At 29.7% G+C, this 14,469-nt stretch overlaps 3 protein-coding genes across 4 annotated transcripts; 1 reads left to right on the forward strand and 2 right to left on the reverse strand.

The window, feature by feature from the left end:
• Positions 1–508: 508 nt before the first annotated feature.
• Positions 509–6,983, reverse strand: LOC130899523 (2',5'-phosphodiesterase 12). 2 transcript variants are annotated; one of them, XM_057809521.1, is made up of 6 exons: positions 6,106–6,966; positions 4,841–4,980; positions 2,176–2,286; positions 1,838–2,061; positions 1,134–1,251; positions 509–874 (listed from the first exon to the last, which is right to left on the reverse strand). In XM_057809521.1, exons 1-6 carry the CDS (start codon positions 6,873–6,875, stop codon positions 615–617), a joined length of 1,623 nt encoding a protein of 540 aa, XP_057665504.1. In that variant the 5' UTR covers positions 6,876–6,966; the 3' UTR covers positions 509–614. The 2 variants fall into 2 exon arrangements, with proteins under 2 accessions (XP_057665504.1, XP_057665503.1); XM_057809520.1 differs by having other exon boundaries at positions 1,838–2,286; positions 6,106–6,983.
• Positions 6,984–8,605: 1,622 nt separating this feature from the next.
• On the forward strand, positions 8,606–11,315 carry LOC130899517 (solute carrier family 35 member B1 homolog). The gene is made up of 3 exons (XM_057809512.1): positions 8,606–9,416; positions 9,507–9,716; positions 11,009–11,315. The coding sequence occupies exons 1-3, from the start codon at positions 8,847–8,849 to the stop codon at positions 11,192–11,194; spliced, it is 966 nt and encodes a 321-aa protein (XP_057665495.1). The 5' UTR covers positions 8,606–8,846; the 3' UTR covers positions 11,195–11,315.
• A 2,053-nt stretch (positions 11,316–13,368) lies between these two features.
• On the reverse strand, positions 13,369–14,418 carry LOC130899518 (ubiquitin-conjugating enzyme E2 N-like). The gene has a single exon (XM_057809514.1). It carries the CDS (start codon positions 14,297–14,299, stop codon positions 13,844–13,846), a length of 456 nt encoding a protein of 151 aa, XP_057665497.1. The 5' UTR covers positions 14,300–14,418; the 3' UTR covers positions 13,369–13,843.
• Between the last annotated feature and the right edge of the window lie 51 nt (positions 14,419–14,469).

The following is a 14,469-nucleotide window of genomic DNA, read 5'->3' on the forward strand; positions in this document are numbered from 1 at the left end:
GTGTTAGTAAGACTCCTCAAGGTACTTGAATCTTTCGATAAAATGAGCAGGACATTCACAGAGTAGATGTTCTTTTGTCTACATAGCTTGCTCCCATGCATATCATCTTAAAATGGCATATGACCAAGTAATAAACTGTCAGAACACTGACCACCAGTTTTATGTCATTTCTAAACTAATATCGTTATGAATTTTTGGATTGCTTTAAGCTTATAGTGTTTCTTCAATAAGACTCCATCTTATTATTTAGCCATCAGTTCAATTTCAATTTCAATTTTTTGGTATTCCCAAGCCAGCTTGTTGGATGTGCACTGAATAACCTTTAGTACCTTTAAGTTCACTGACTTGAATATATTTTTTGTTTGATTAAAATGTTGGTAGTATTTATCTCTCCGCTTGTGCTGTTTTTTTTATTTTTTTGTAGATTTATGTATTTGTTTGAAACGCCCAATTATTGATAATATACATAGTTCATTAAAGAATGGAAATCCCATCAAAGTAGAAAAAATTGATAGTGATAAAATATATTTATAACGTAATATATGTATAATGAAATCAATGATTAAAATAAAACCACTAAAAAATATAAAAATTGCCCTTGAAAGTACAAATATTCACAACCACTTTAAATCTGATATCAAAGCGATGTGATCAGATGGAAATACAAAACTGGGTAAAGCCGTATTTGCTGTAACTTCTTCATGACTTGGTAATGGAACTACTTGCGTTATTTCAAAATTGGTCTTTTCATAAAAAATATAATCTAAACATCCTTGAAATTGTGCGGTATAATTAGTATAATTTGGAGTTCCACAAGCACTTGCTAATACGAAAGGTTGCTTCAACTCTACTTCGGTTACAACTTCATCTTTATCTGGAAAGAAAATTCATCAACATTACATGTTCGATTTTTCATAAGATTCAATTTCATTAATTAGTTAGTATTTTGTGACAGGTATCAACTTCGAGGTTAAGGATTACACATTTAGCCAGAACAATAGACATTGTTGTAATCCATTTAAGTATAGATTGTCTGTAACTTGTAATTACTGATTTTTAATCTATGATATAAGATTCTAATTAGATAATTATATGTAATGGCTTTAAAAAGCTAAAGCACTAAAAATACTTACTACTGTGATAATCAATAAAATTCTTGGGCACTTCGCCTTCTGTATATAATTTGAATATACCACATTCCGGAACACTATTAAAATCTCCACAAAATATTAAAGAAACTCTTTTAGAAGTCTGAAAAAGTACAAAAAAATATATATTTATATGTATATATACGAGAGGTTTCGTTATGGGATTGTGGCAAAATTAAAAGCGATGTTGTGAGTATTAAAGCACTTTTGGAGCACTCCACCATGATCCAGAAAAATAAGTTATATTCAAAGAAATTGTAGATAAAAGTAATCATCAAAAGAAGATCTAAAAAATTGTTCCGAATTAAGGGAAGTTTTGCACTTTTTTGCTCTTAACTTTTCAAATTTGCAATTTACAACAAAAAGTCATATAAATATGAATGTAGGCAAAGCGATTTGCCACAAATTATGTCTCTACAAATTTTTCATACGATGAATAGTTCGCGAGATACAACAAAGAAAGAGTTTGGAACCCTTTTTCTAAGATGGTTGCCGGGCGACAACAAACAAATGGTTTTCCTGTGGAGATGTTTTAATTTCACTTGTAAATAGAAGAATACTAAATAATAATTAAACAGCTCCTAGAAAGTCCTTGTTCAGGAGGATTTATTACTAATAAAGTTATCGGAAAGAGCTATAATGTGCAACGTTGCTTCCAATGTAGTTAATACGATATTTAGTTTATTCACCTTTTCCTTTAAATTGTTAATAAAATGCTCTAGATATCTTATGGCCAAACCACCATGTAACAACCGTATGTGATCTGCATCTGGATGGAAATATAAATGAGTATTTGCAACTACCAACATTTCTTCTCGATTTGATACATCTAGAACATTGACTTGCATGGTAGTAGACCTGTCTAAAATTCTCTTTGCCAGATTTTCATTTTTAGCGATCTGTTCCCATATATCTGAGAAAATTGGATCTTTAGAAATGTGTTCAGAAAAGACAAACCGATGTGATTCTATGAGACTGAACTTTTTTTTGTAGTAGAACAAAGCTAAGCCCTCTGCAACCTCGTTACCTTTGGTAAAAAAATTGCTTCCGTAACCTAAGTGACTTAGTACTGAGTTCAAATCATACTCGAATACCTTTCTATCTACTTCTTGAAGGCATATGATGTCTGAATTGTAACCTAAAACATTTGAATCGAAATTATTTTATATATATGAAATTAACACACCTATTAATTAAAAATTATTCCACATTCATCTTCAAAATAGATTACAGTTGGGACAAGTGAAGAGTTTTAAATATTAGACATAGACAAAGAAAGCAATACAAAGAGGCGAAAGTTGATGAAAAAATCAGTAAGCAATTAAACTATTAAGCGTTAAACAGAAAAAGCAGAAATTTCAAAAGCCACCTAAATAAATGTTTACAGATCATTTTTTAACCAGTTCTTATGAATTGTAGTCAAATTTGGATAATTACAAAACCACTTAAAAGTAAAATACAAGCAACAAAAATGAATTATACATAGTCAAGAAAGAAACCAATACAAAATAAAAATATGAAGGACACTTTAATTTAGAACTGCACTGAACAGAAGCGTACCAAGATGGGTGCGGAGGGGCCTCCCCGTGTGCCAAAGTCATAGGGATGTCATTGTGACAGAAAGGAAAAAACACCCCAAAATCATGTAGTGTTACAAAAAATTCAAATAATTTGCGGTGGTCTGTCAAAATAAAAATTAATCTACATAAAGTGAAATGTGACTGCCTCTATTAATTGTATCAGAGGGTGCAGCGCGCAGCGTAGCTTCTTGTGAAAGGAGTTTTTTGAAACTCAAACTAATAAAAATCTGAGATCAACAATGAGCCAAGCTCGTCTATCCAGCTTAGCTATTTTATCCTTTGAAAATAGTATCGCTGAAGAAATCGATTGTAATGAGGCTATTTCCAAATTTGCTGAAGCCAAAGTAAAAAAAAAAAGAAGTTTTAAGTTTAACAAAGACAAGTGACAGTTATCAGATTGGTAGCACTGCTAATAGAGAACGAGTTTTGATTAACCAAAGTCCTTAGTAATAGGCTATTTATTTATGAATGAATTATAAACACCCTAACACCTTGTTTTAACAGTGAGAAGTCCGTAATTTCAACTTTTTTTGTGGGAGGAATTTGAATGGTTTTTTTTTTTAATCGAAAATACTTTCAAATTCATTTCTGAGGGGTTAAGATAATATCCCGCCCCGGGTGCCACAAGACCTTGGTACGCCACTGATACCGAAAACAATCCCTGAAAAAATAATTTAGATGGTGTCGACACATAGAATAGATTGGAAAATTGGAAAATACAATCAATTTATTTTTCTATTAAAAGGATTATTGTTTGTCCATGATTAAAAATATGTACTATATAAGGTAAGAGCACCAGTGGCAGACACTTGAGGATACTTCTTTAAAAAAACAATTTCGAATAAAAAAATTAACGAATATCTTCCATTTTCAATGCAAGGCTATTAGGTAGTTAGTACTAATTAAACTGACATAAATTACAAGTTCTGAAGATTTTTATTTCTTTGGATATGCATTTTTTAAATTAAAAGTGCAAAGTCCTATACTACCAAAGTCAAAAATTGCCAAGTATCAGTGACAGACAGTCTGTTAATAATGCTTAACTAATAACCAAATTGAAATAAATAAAATGTTGAAAAATAAAATAGTATAATTCTAATCTGCTAGTTTCCTGGTACACGATATTGTATTAATCTTTGTTAATAGAAATTTCCTCTTTATCATAAATTAAATCAATTCAATCACTTTTTTCTTCTTGTTCTGAAGGAAAAATTGAGGAAGGTCCCATATTTTTCCACTCAGAATATTTTCCATGAAATTTTCCCCAAAGGGTGGTTCTTCATACATTAAACTGTTTTCTAGAAGTTACTAGATGTATACCATTTCTGTAGGCAGACGGAGCTGAAAACATCTGCTCTATGCTGATATTTTCTTAAGACATGTAAACTTGAAAAAATCTGTCCGTCTTTTTGTCTGAATTTATTTTTATGATATAACATATTCTTCATTGTACCCATAGTCGACATAATATGTCAACCACCAATACCAATTAAAAAATATATGTACCCAAAGTCGACACACCCCTCATTTTGAAAACAAAAATGTAACTTTGATTGCAATTGCAATTTAATGGTTTTTACCCTAAAGTCAAAAAAACTAAAAATATGAAGTATATACTTTCTGTTTGAAATTTAAAGGTCTGTATTTAACAGTACGTAGTGAAATCTTATTAGAATTCACAGAAATATCACAATTTATCTGACATCAATGCAAACATGTCTTGTTTACTCCACTAAATGGAGGAAAGTCAGTTGTTTAACACGGTTAGTACATGAAGGAGATCCTATTTCTAATTTACCTATTAATAGATAGATCGAGATAATGATAGATTTCTTAATTTTGAGGATAAACCTAGAAAGTGTCTGTTATAGGTACACTGTCTGGCTCGGTGCTCTTATATATATATTAAAAATAGTCTAAAAACTGCATAAAAGTTATATCTTGGATATTCTCCTATCTAATTCATGTCAAAATTATATTCCAATCTATTCACACAAACTAGAGAGGTAACTTTCATACACATTTATTAAAATTTTCCATTATTTATATAACTCTGAGCAAATAATGGTTACACACCAAAAAAAACTTATTTTAACAAAAATGCTTACTGACCTATAATTTCTTTGATGAACAATTGTTTTCTATAATCAATTTCAAGAGCATAAGGAGGACAATAAGGATGCAATTCAGTTCTGGTATAATCAGAATCACAATACAAATCAGCCAAAATATTATAGGTAACAATTCGTAATCTAAAAAGATTCATAATTAAAGAATTTCTTTGGATTCTTCTTTCTTGAACCCTTTTATGTGTCTTGATTTTAGGCACACAAAGATCCTTATTTGAAAACTTGTTATCATTTCTAGAAATTAATGATGCTAATTGTTTTGATTTTAGGTCTCTTCTAAATGAAAATTAGGTTTCATAATTTTTCAACTGTTATAAAACCCAATTTTCTTTCAGAACAGACCTAAAATGAAAACAATTTAGCGGCAACACAATATATTCTAGAATTGATAGTAGGTTTTAAAATAAGGATATTTATGTGCCTTTTTCAACACTTTTTTCAAAAGTTTAATCATAAGGAAGGTACAGCTCTTTGTAGAGGTAAATAATTTTTTTTTCATATATTTGCCAAACAGCTCTCGTGAAGGAGTTCATATTTTGGCAGTGATTATAGTCCTAAGGATAATTAATTTCATGTCATCATTTACTCCATCCTTCATTAATACAAAGTAATGTTAGTTGACATTATATATATATATATATATATATATATATATATATATATATATATATATATATATATATATATATATATTATAACACATATTCAATTACAGTAAAATAAATGTATACAAGGGTTGGTACTCAAGTTGAAGCAAGTTGATTGGCACACTGTTGTTGTTTCAATCCACATTGAAAGTGATAGAACATCATTACATGAAAATGGTCGCGATTTAATTCCATTTTTTTATCAAGATGAATGTTTCAAGTATCTATAAGCAACTCAAAGGTACTTGGATGATAATACATTTGTTCATCATTAAAAATGTCGAACTTTATGATGGCAATGTTAGATTTGACATATTCACATCATTGTTATCATGTTTAAATAGCCACCCTTCACTCTTTTAGTTTGAATAAATTAAAAAAATTAATACCAATGGCATAGAAAATAATTTCAAATAATAATGATTAAAAATTAAAGAAAATTTATTATAACTCTATTTTGCACACCAAAACTACTTCATATTTATATGTGATTGGCTCAAGTGATGTCATGAAATTAATTTTTCTGGATCACTTTATACAAAATTGAAATCCAATAATTTTATAATTAAACAAGTTACATTAGAGTAAAATTCCAACTTACTCATTTTCTTTGGTCCTTTTTTGAGTAAACAGATGCCTGGTTTCGAATGGACATTTACCAGGATTTGCTTCAACTCTACAAATAGATACACATTCAACAACAGGACCTTCAAACTTTTCATTCTTTGGTATACATGTTAATTTTAAATAATTATTTATATCTTCATTCTGTGGTTGGTATATGTAGTCATTACCAACAATTGTCCAATTTTTTTCATCTACTGACTTTGACCAAGTAAATTGAGATAACAACTTATCAGTAAATACAGTTTCAAATTTGGTGGGATATGTGGGAAATCCTGCTAAAATGGAAATTGGCAAAGATAATTTATCTACCCATGGAGAATTGACAATTACTTTGTATTCTTTGCCCATTATCTTTAATACAATGTCATTATCGGGTTGAAATATTTCTTCACAAGTTTTGTCTTTAGAAACTTCAGAATTATTCAACAGTACCATAACATCTATATTTATAGCCACTTCCCCAGCATCTGATTTCTTTTTGTTTTTCTTTTTCACTATTTTCTCAATATTTGATGCCACTCTAGAGGAAAATGTATCAATATTTTCTTCGAGTTTACGATTAAAATTAAAAAGCCTGTCGACCCGTAATTCAGGATTGCTAAATTTTAGAGTTAATTCAAATTGGCTACCATTCTCAACATGTCTTAAATACGCCTTTTCCATGTTGAATATATACTTGTGAATAAATCTGTTCACTTGGAATGTGCAAAATATTTTAGGAGACTTTGAAAAAAACCTAAACATAACTTTCAAATCGTTACAATATTATAATCATTTTCAGAGGTTATAGTCTTCTAGTAATTTTTCCAGTACACATCACAAAACATACCCTAAGATTGAGTAGGTTAGGTTAGGTTACCCTAAGATTGGGTATGTTTTGTAGTGTACATCATAGATGAACCACGTGCACATCGGTTACGAACTTAGAACATAAAGTACTAGTACTGCTCTATATAGATCTCCAACGATAGAAGAAATCCCAAAATAGAGTTTAATTATAAATTTTGCTGCAACTACTGGCAACATTCTATTGAAATTCTATACGAATTGGTTTTGGAAGCTGATACATCCAATAATTTTTTTATCTCAGACTCTCATAGAGGGCGCTAGTTACACGGTTAGTACCACTACCAAGTAGTATGAAACAACTTTTTCAATAATAGAATTATTAAGCAAAATTTCGAGTGAACTTAAACATCATTCAATTTTACACCAAAAAGGTACTCTTGATAAAACTGGATATTGTGTACCGTTTTCGGTATATTTTCATTAAGTAAGTCTAACCAGTATAGGATCTTGTTTCTCAAAGTTATATAAGTATGGGCACTGAGCTACTGAAGACCTTAGTATGGAACAAACAACAGTTTGAGTCCCAGAACCGCAATACATGATCATCAAATTGTTGTTTGTTTCATACTAAGGTATCCAATAGCTCAGTGTCCATACTTATTCAACTTTGAAAAACAAGACCCTATACTGATTAGACATAATTTTTGTGAAACGAAAACACATAGACCCAATTTTTTTAAATGTATCCGTGTTATAGATGGGGTCTCATTTACGCGACAAAAAATTTTCAATTCACATAATGCTTACCAATAATTAATAATAATAGTCAATTAATAACTTTATCAATACTTGATACCAGCATCGATTATAACTTGATAATTTTCAAATCAAAATATTCCGAAAACTGTATCGAGTTTTATCAAGAGTACCTTTTTGATGTAAAATTGAATGATATTTAGGTTCACTCGAACTTTTGCTTAATAAATCTAATATTGAAAAAATTATGTTTCATACTACTTGGTACGAACCGGATAACTAACGCCCTCTATGAGAGTCAGAGATAAAAACAAATTCATTGGATGTATCAGCTTCCAAAACATATTCGTATAAAATTTCAATACACTGTTGCCAGTAGTTGCGGCAAAATCGTAAAAAATGTGTATAATTTTTTCTTCAACGCCCTTTATCTTGAATTCGGATGTCGTTACGAATTTTTTTCCTTGAGCACACCCCAAGTATTTTCCAGTTCACTATCTATCCTAAAGATGGGATCACATTTTTTTGAAACACCTTGTATAGTAACACAAAAAAAGTTTCTCAGACGACTCTTCGTTTCTGTGTTTAGACCTTTGAATTTAAGTATACGAATATGATTGTCCAATTTTCGGAGGGTTTTATTTGTTTCGTGGTCGAAGACGATTGTTCATTCTTTGAGTGATTAATTCTAATTTTTGATTAGCTTATAATACTTATAATATGTGTTAAGTTACCAAATTATCATCATAGACAAATTTCAGTATGTTTGACATGTTTTTCTATGCCTTATTATTTACCTGAATATGTAACGAAATCATAGGACTCGATTTTCACCTACTTAAAAGTAGAAACTTTCTATACTTATCGAGTTCGATCCTTAGAACATATTGTAGTAGTTTTACTTTACGTTCAAAGGTTGCGAACTATATCTAAAGAACGCCACTTTTCATTTAATTGGACTCTACTCATGCTGTTAATCAGCTAGTCTACTAATTGCCAATCAAAAATAGACATGAAATCTTTTGTCAAACGGACGCGTAGCGTAAAGTTTAAATTTGTTATATACTACTAGGTTATGTATACGTAACCAGATGGTATAAAATACTTCAACTTAATATAGTAAGCTATTTGTAATAGCTCTTTTTATAGTGAATTAAATACTCTCCAATAATGCACAAAAACAGATTTTTCCTTTATGCAGCTGGGATATTCATGTCTTATTTTTATTTTGGAATAGTACAAGAAAAAATTACCAGAGGAAAATATCCATATGAAGTTGTTAAAGAGGATGGTACTAAGTCCACTGAATATGAAAAATATACTTATGCAGTAACTTTAGTGTTAGTGCAGTGTATTATGAACTTTTTAGTAGCTAAAACTGCAGCAACTCTATGGCATCAAGGCGAAGACACGACGCATAAATTTTATTATGCAAGTATGTCCATAACTTATTTATTGGCAATGATTTGTTCCAATATGGCACTACAATGGGTGCCATATCCTACCCAAGTTATCGGAAAATCCGCTAAACCTATACCAGTAATGATACTTGGAGTTTTAGTTGGTAAAAAGAGCTACGCTCTTAGGAAATATATTTTTGTTTTTATGATTGTATGTGGTATTGTATTATTCATGTTAAAAGATAAAGTAAAATCTCAAACTGAAGAGAGCTCAATAGGTATAGGTGAATTATTACTAGTACTTTCGTTAATAATGGATGGATTAATTGGGGCTATTCAGGTAAGAATTTGTCTTCATTAGGTTGTATAAGATTTTACACATTTTTATATATTTCTCTGCATAGAAACCTGAAAAGAAATTTTTATGTAGGAAAGGATTCGAGCTGAGTCTAAACCCACAGGTGTACAGATGATGGAAATTGCAAATGCGTGGAGTGTACTATTTTTAAGTATAATAATAATAATATCAGGAGAATATTATAAATTCTATGAATTTGCTACTCGATTTCCATATGTAGTCACAAATCTTTTAATGTTAGGAATTACATCAGCTGTTGGACAATTATTCTTGTATTCTATGGTAAGTTTAAAGTTGAACACAGTTTTTTAAAAGTTCTACGAAGAGGCACTAAGATTTAGACACCTTTCTGGCAGGATTATTTCTATTTGATTTCAAAATAGGTTTTTTGGGGTCATCTCTTTATTGAGGTCTGCCAGCAGATAGAAGAGTAATTTATACTATTGGGAAAAAATTTTTTTGACATGTTTTGTTTTGAACAAAGAACTTTGCATTTAAAACAAAATGTTTCTACCAATCTTTTGAACCATAAGATAACATGTTATATCAATTATACTTCTAACTACTAAAGAAAGACTTTAGTTGCTGAAAACAGAGGTCAGGGCTGTATGGAGGTTGGTAAATCATGTTGCAGCCTAAGCTAAGTAGGAGTGTTTTTCCCATATTTGTAATTGTGGTGAAGCATTGAAAATCACCATGGATTTGCAAATCACATGTTCTTCATACACCTCAAAGATTTATATGTATTTCAATTGATTTAATGTTTTTCATATTCAAATAACAAGATGCTAGTAGAATTTCACCAGCTGCTGCACTTGTAATCATTAAAACAAAATATCATCATGCTTTACTTTTGGCAATGCAAATGCCGCTCATATGTATGGATGTAACTTTAATACTATTGTGGGATAAATAGAATTAGAATTTGCTGTATAAAAATAACTTATATATGGATTTCTAATTCTTCTCACAGAAAACCCACAATTTGAGAATTTTACTTCATTCTGTTATCTATTTTTTATTGTTTATAATTATAGTTGTGATTTTGATAACAAAAGTTTTTGATGCTTAGAACTTTTTAATATGCACTACAACTAATCACATCTCTGTTTAAATAGTGTCATTAGTGAAAAAATTAGATGTCTTTTATTGTTCTATTGGTGCTTGGAAACTTAACAATCTTATTTCAGATAATATCATGTAAATGGTTTATATTGCAATCTTGTCAGTTTTTTAGTTATTGGAAAAGTGAAAAATAAAGTTAATTTCAAACGCTTATTGCTGTTAGTTTGTTGTTTTTTGACTTATGACACTATTTATGTACAAAGCTGTTGTCAGGAATCTGGATAAAGTCTGGCATTTTAGTTGTATGTGTGGCCAAATTTCTCATGTATCGGTTTAACTAATGATTATGAAAAATAAATACTTAATTTGGAATTTATTTCATTATAATTTAATATTCTATTTTTACCAATTGATTTGTTATAAATTTACTTGTATGTCTTTTCATCAAAGTGTCGTGCTTTTCCAATTTTCAGACCTAGATATCATAACTAAAGCTGTTTCATTTTTAGGTATCTGAATTTGGCCCTCTAGTTGTATCAGTAGTTACTACAACAAGAAAATTCTTCACAGTTTTAGCATCTGTTATTCTATTTGGTAACGCAATTTCCATTAGACAATGGATAGGTGCTATAACTGTTTTTACAGCACTTTTTTTGGATGCTTTTTATTCAAAATCTGCACCAAAAAAATTATGAAAATTTCTCATTAAACCATTCCTTTTAATTTGGTTTACTTCAAATTTGTTGACTGCTTCATCTTTATAAAAATATTTATTTTTGTTAAATAGGATAAAGGAAATAAAATATCTTTATAGAGTCCTAGTTTTTATGTTGATCAAGTAAAGAAGAATACATATCCTTTTTGATTATTTGTTTCAATAAGTATCTCTTGCCACAACACAATAAAACTGTTTAGCTGAAGCACGAAAGTATGGTGGAAGTCACTACAGAACTTTCTACGGTATCATCCATATGTTACACACCTACACCACAAAAAGGTTTCTAGTGTATTCACGTACGTCTTAAATACATCAGTAGGAAAGATTATTGTAAAATAACTTTGGCATGGGAGCTACCATCTTTGAACTAATTATGTTCAAATGCATGTGTTTGCTTAATTTGGCTTGTACAACTGATCTTTGGTTAGAATAATCAAAGTAAAGTAGCATAAAAAAATAATGGACATCAAAGAATCATTATAGTCTTGTAAACTACCACATTGGCAGATAGAACTGAATTTGTTATAGGAAACATTTTAATATGAATATGAAGTGTACAAATATTCTATTATGGTTCTAGTGACTTATAGATACCTCTGTTCAATAATGTAACAAGTCCAAATAAATTAAAATTTGAGTTATTACATGTATAGAGTAACAATGCCAAATTTGTAAATGCTTCAGTACCTTAGCAAGTTACAAGTGTAACAACTTGTCACAGTATTCTTTGTTTTTCTTTCTAACATGGATGATCATAGTACAGGCTACTCTAGCACTCTCCCCAACGTTGAGATGGGTTGCTCATTTTTGTGTTCTTATCAAGTCTATTATCTTCTATTATTTTTATATGTTTGTTCCATTATTTTCTTATCTGTGTCACACGCCTTCCTATGTCCTGTATTCCAATTTGCTGTTTAATATCTTCATTCCTTATTCTGTCGTGTAGAGTGTTACTTTATATACTTGTTAGTATTTTCATTTTGACTGTTTTTATCGTCTGTATTGGGTCTTGTTTCTGCTGCCTTTTAATATTTATTATTCCAAACTATATCTTTCAGGAATCCTGAAATTCGAGATGCTTTTATTGTTTTTTTTTTAAATGTTTCCATGACTAGTTTAGTTGTTTTACTTTAGTGTTTAAGGAATGTAGTAGCCGCATAGTAGATATTATGAAAGAATGTATTTCCCATTTTAATTCCTGCTGTTTTGGAAAGAGTTTCTATTATTTTACCCACTATCAAATTAAATATGAAGGAACTGAGTGAGCATTCTTGTCTGATTCCTGTGTTTACATTTATATCATCTGTTGTTGTATATCCCACTATGATTGTTGTTTTACACTGGGTATTAATATTTTGTATTGGATTAATTAGTCTATGATTTAGTCCTTTTTCTCTAAATATTTCTAAGACACCATTAAATTTCATTCTGTCAGAAGCTTTGTTGTTTTTCCCATATACTTATGGTTTCATTGATTTTTTCCAGTAAAGTTTTTGTGAAGATACCACAATTAAAAAGGCTGAAAAAAATAAAATTGGAGTGTTAATGAAATCTGTATTCAGGATATTTATGATTTGGTGTTATTGGATACCGAAATGGAAAAAACTTTCATAAAAACTGAAAGTTTGGAACTATTTGAAAATTATTAAAGTAGAATAAACACAACTCAATATAATTTCCAAAACTTTTTAAACACAAGGTAATTTTAAAACTATTGATGTTAGACAAAATATCAAACAACTTAGAATTAATTAGGAATAGAAGAAAATCCTGCCTTAAAAAACGCCTATTGGACAGTGTCAGACCTGTTTATTGGCAATTTTATGAAACTTTTTTATATTAAGATTTCGTGTTAGATCTGCTGAAGTTACCGAACCAACATAAATATGTTTTTTTAATAAAATGATAATTTTTCAAGTTGTTTTTATTTCAAATCTAGTAAAAAAATTAAAACAATTCACCAGTCATCTATCCAGAAAAACAAGTAATATATCATGATTTTATAAAAAATCAGTTCAATAGTGTAACAACTCAAGTTCAAATTTCTATTAGTTTGAAAGAAAATGTCCCAATTTCATTATAATTGTAACACTATTGAATTAATATATCTATGAAGTTTAGCTTTTTAAATGGGTCCTCAGTATAAAAAAGTTTATCAAAATTCCATTTTTTATTACTATTTGGTATTACATTTCCCTATAATAAAAATATGTATTTTGGCATTCATAAAAAGTCACAAGTAGATCTCTAGAAACAATCAGTTTATATTCTCTAAATTTGTATTTAGCAGATCAGCAAAATTAATTGCTATTCTTTCATCTATTGAAGTGGAATATTCAATTTTATCAAATCGTACTTCAAAATTTACACCAAACAAATTTAATACGAATTTTCTGTCAAACTCCCAAAATACAGAAAATGTTCACATTAATTAAAAACGAAACCGGGAGATTTTTCAATCTGAAAGCTATAACTAAACTAACTTACTTTGTAAACATCAGATACAAAATTTTAAGGCTACAAGTTTATACATTATCCAAAGATCACATTAAATGAAAATATATTATTTTAACGTTAACATGTTAATAGATAGTATCACAGTCAGTCTTGTGACATTTTCACTATATTATTCCATAGCATATTGTCTTGTCCATTCCTTCGCTTTGAGAACAGCTTCTTGTTCTCGGCTTTTCCACATGTTGGCAACATCATTTGCAAGAGGATCATCAGGATTCGGACTGCTTAATAGTGCTTGGATTGATAACAAAACTGTTCTTACTTGTAGAGCAGGAGACCACTGATCCTTGAGGATATCCAAACATATTCTTCCTAGTTTATCTATATTTGGATGATATATTTTAGTTAAAAATCTTACATTGGGTGGAGACATTGGATAATTTTCAGGTAAAAATAATTCTAGTTTAAATAATCCACCTTCATACGGAGAACCAGCTGGCCCAGCCATTACTACGTGAAAATATCTGCAATTTGATTCATCAGGTGTTGCACTTATACCAGGAGGAGGATCTTTCGATAGATTTTTTGTTTCCACCATAATTCTTTTCTTAGAACCACTCGCCATAATAAATATCTAAGATTTGATTAGTTATTATATACTTGTTGATTTATATATTATTAATTATTGCATTTAATGTTTTACCTTTACCGGAAATCAGAATTAGAACTTCAAAAGTTCTGTCAAATGTCAAATACATAATAAAATGAGAAGATATGTTGAGTTGAACAATGTGG

Source organism: Diorhabda carinulata, chromosome 11 (assembly GCF_026250575.1).
Source record: "Diorhabda carinulata isolate Delta chromosome 11, icDioCari1.1, whole genome shotgun sequence".
Lineage (NCBI taxonomy): Eukaryota > Metazoa > Arthropoda > Insecta > Coleoptera > Chrysomelidae > Diorhabda > Diorhabda carinulata.

What these genes read in the sequence shown, in the direction of transcription:
- LOC130899523 (XM_057809520.1), bottom strand. Translation starts at nt 6,875, where the DNA reads ATGTTTAGGTTTTTTTCAAAGTCTCCTAAAATATTTTGCACATTCCAA. An exon ending in TTAACAATTTAAAGGAAAAG is followed by an intron (nt 1,252 to 1,837) that starts GTGAATAAACTA and finishes GTACTTTTTCAG; the next exon opens with ACTTCTAAAAGAGTTTCTTT. An exon ending in TTTTATTGATTATCACAGTA is followed by an intron (nt 875 to 1,133) that starts GTAAGTATTTTT and finishes TTTTCTTTCCAG; the next exon opens with ATAAAGATGAAGTTGTAACC.
- LOC130899518 (XM_057809514.1), bottom strand. Translation starts at nt 14,299, where the DNA reads ATGGCGAGTGGTTCTAAGAAAAGAATTATGGTGGAAACAAAAAATCTA.
- LOC130899517 (XM_057809512.1), top strand. Translation starts at nt 8,847, where the DNA reads ATGCACAAAAACAGATTTTTCCTTTATGCAGCTGGGATATTCATGTCT. An exon ending in GATTAATTGGGGCTATTCAG is followed by an intron (nt 9,417 to 9,506) that starts GTAAGAATTTGT and finishes ATTTTTATGTAG; the next exon opens with GAAAGGATTCGAGCTGAGTC. An exon ending in AATTATTCTTGTATTCTATG is followed by an intron (nt 9,717 to 11,008) that starts GTAAGTTTAAAG and finishes TTTCATTTTTAG; the next exon opens with GTATCTGAATTTGGCCCTCT.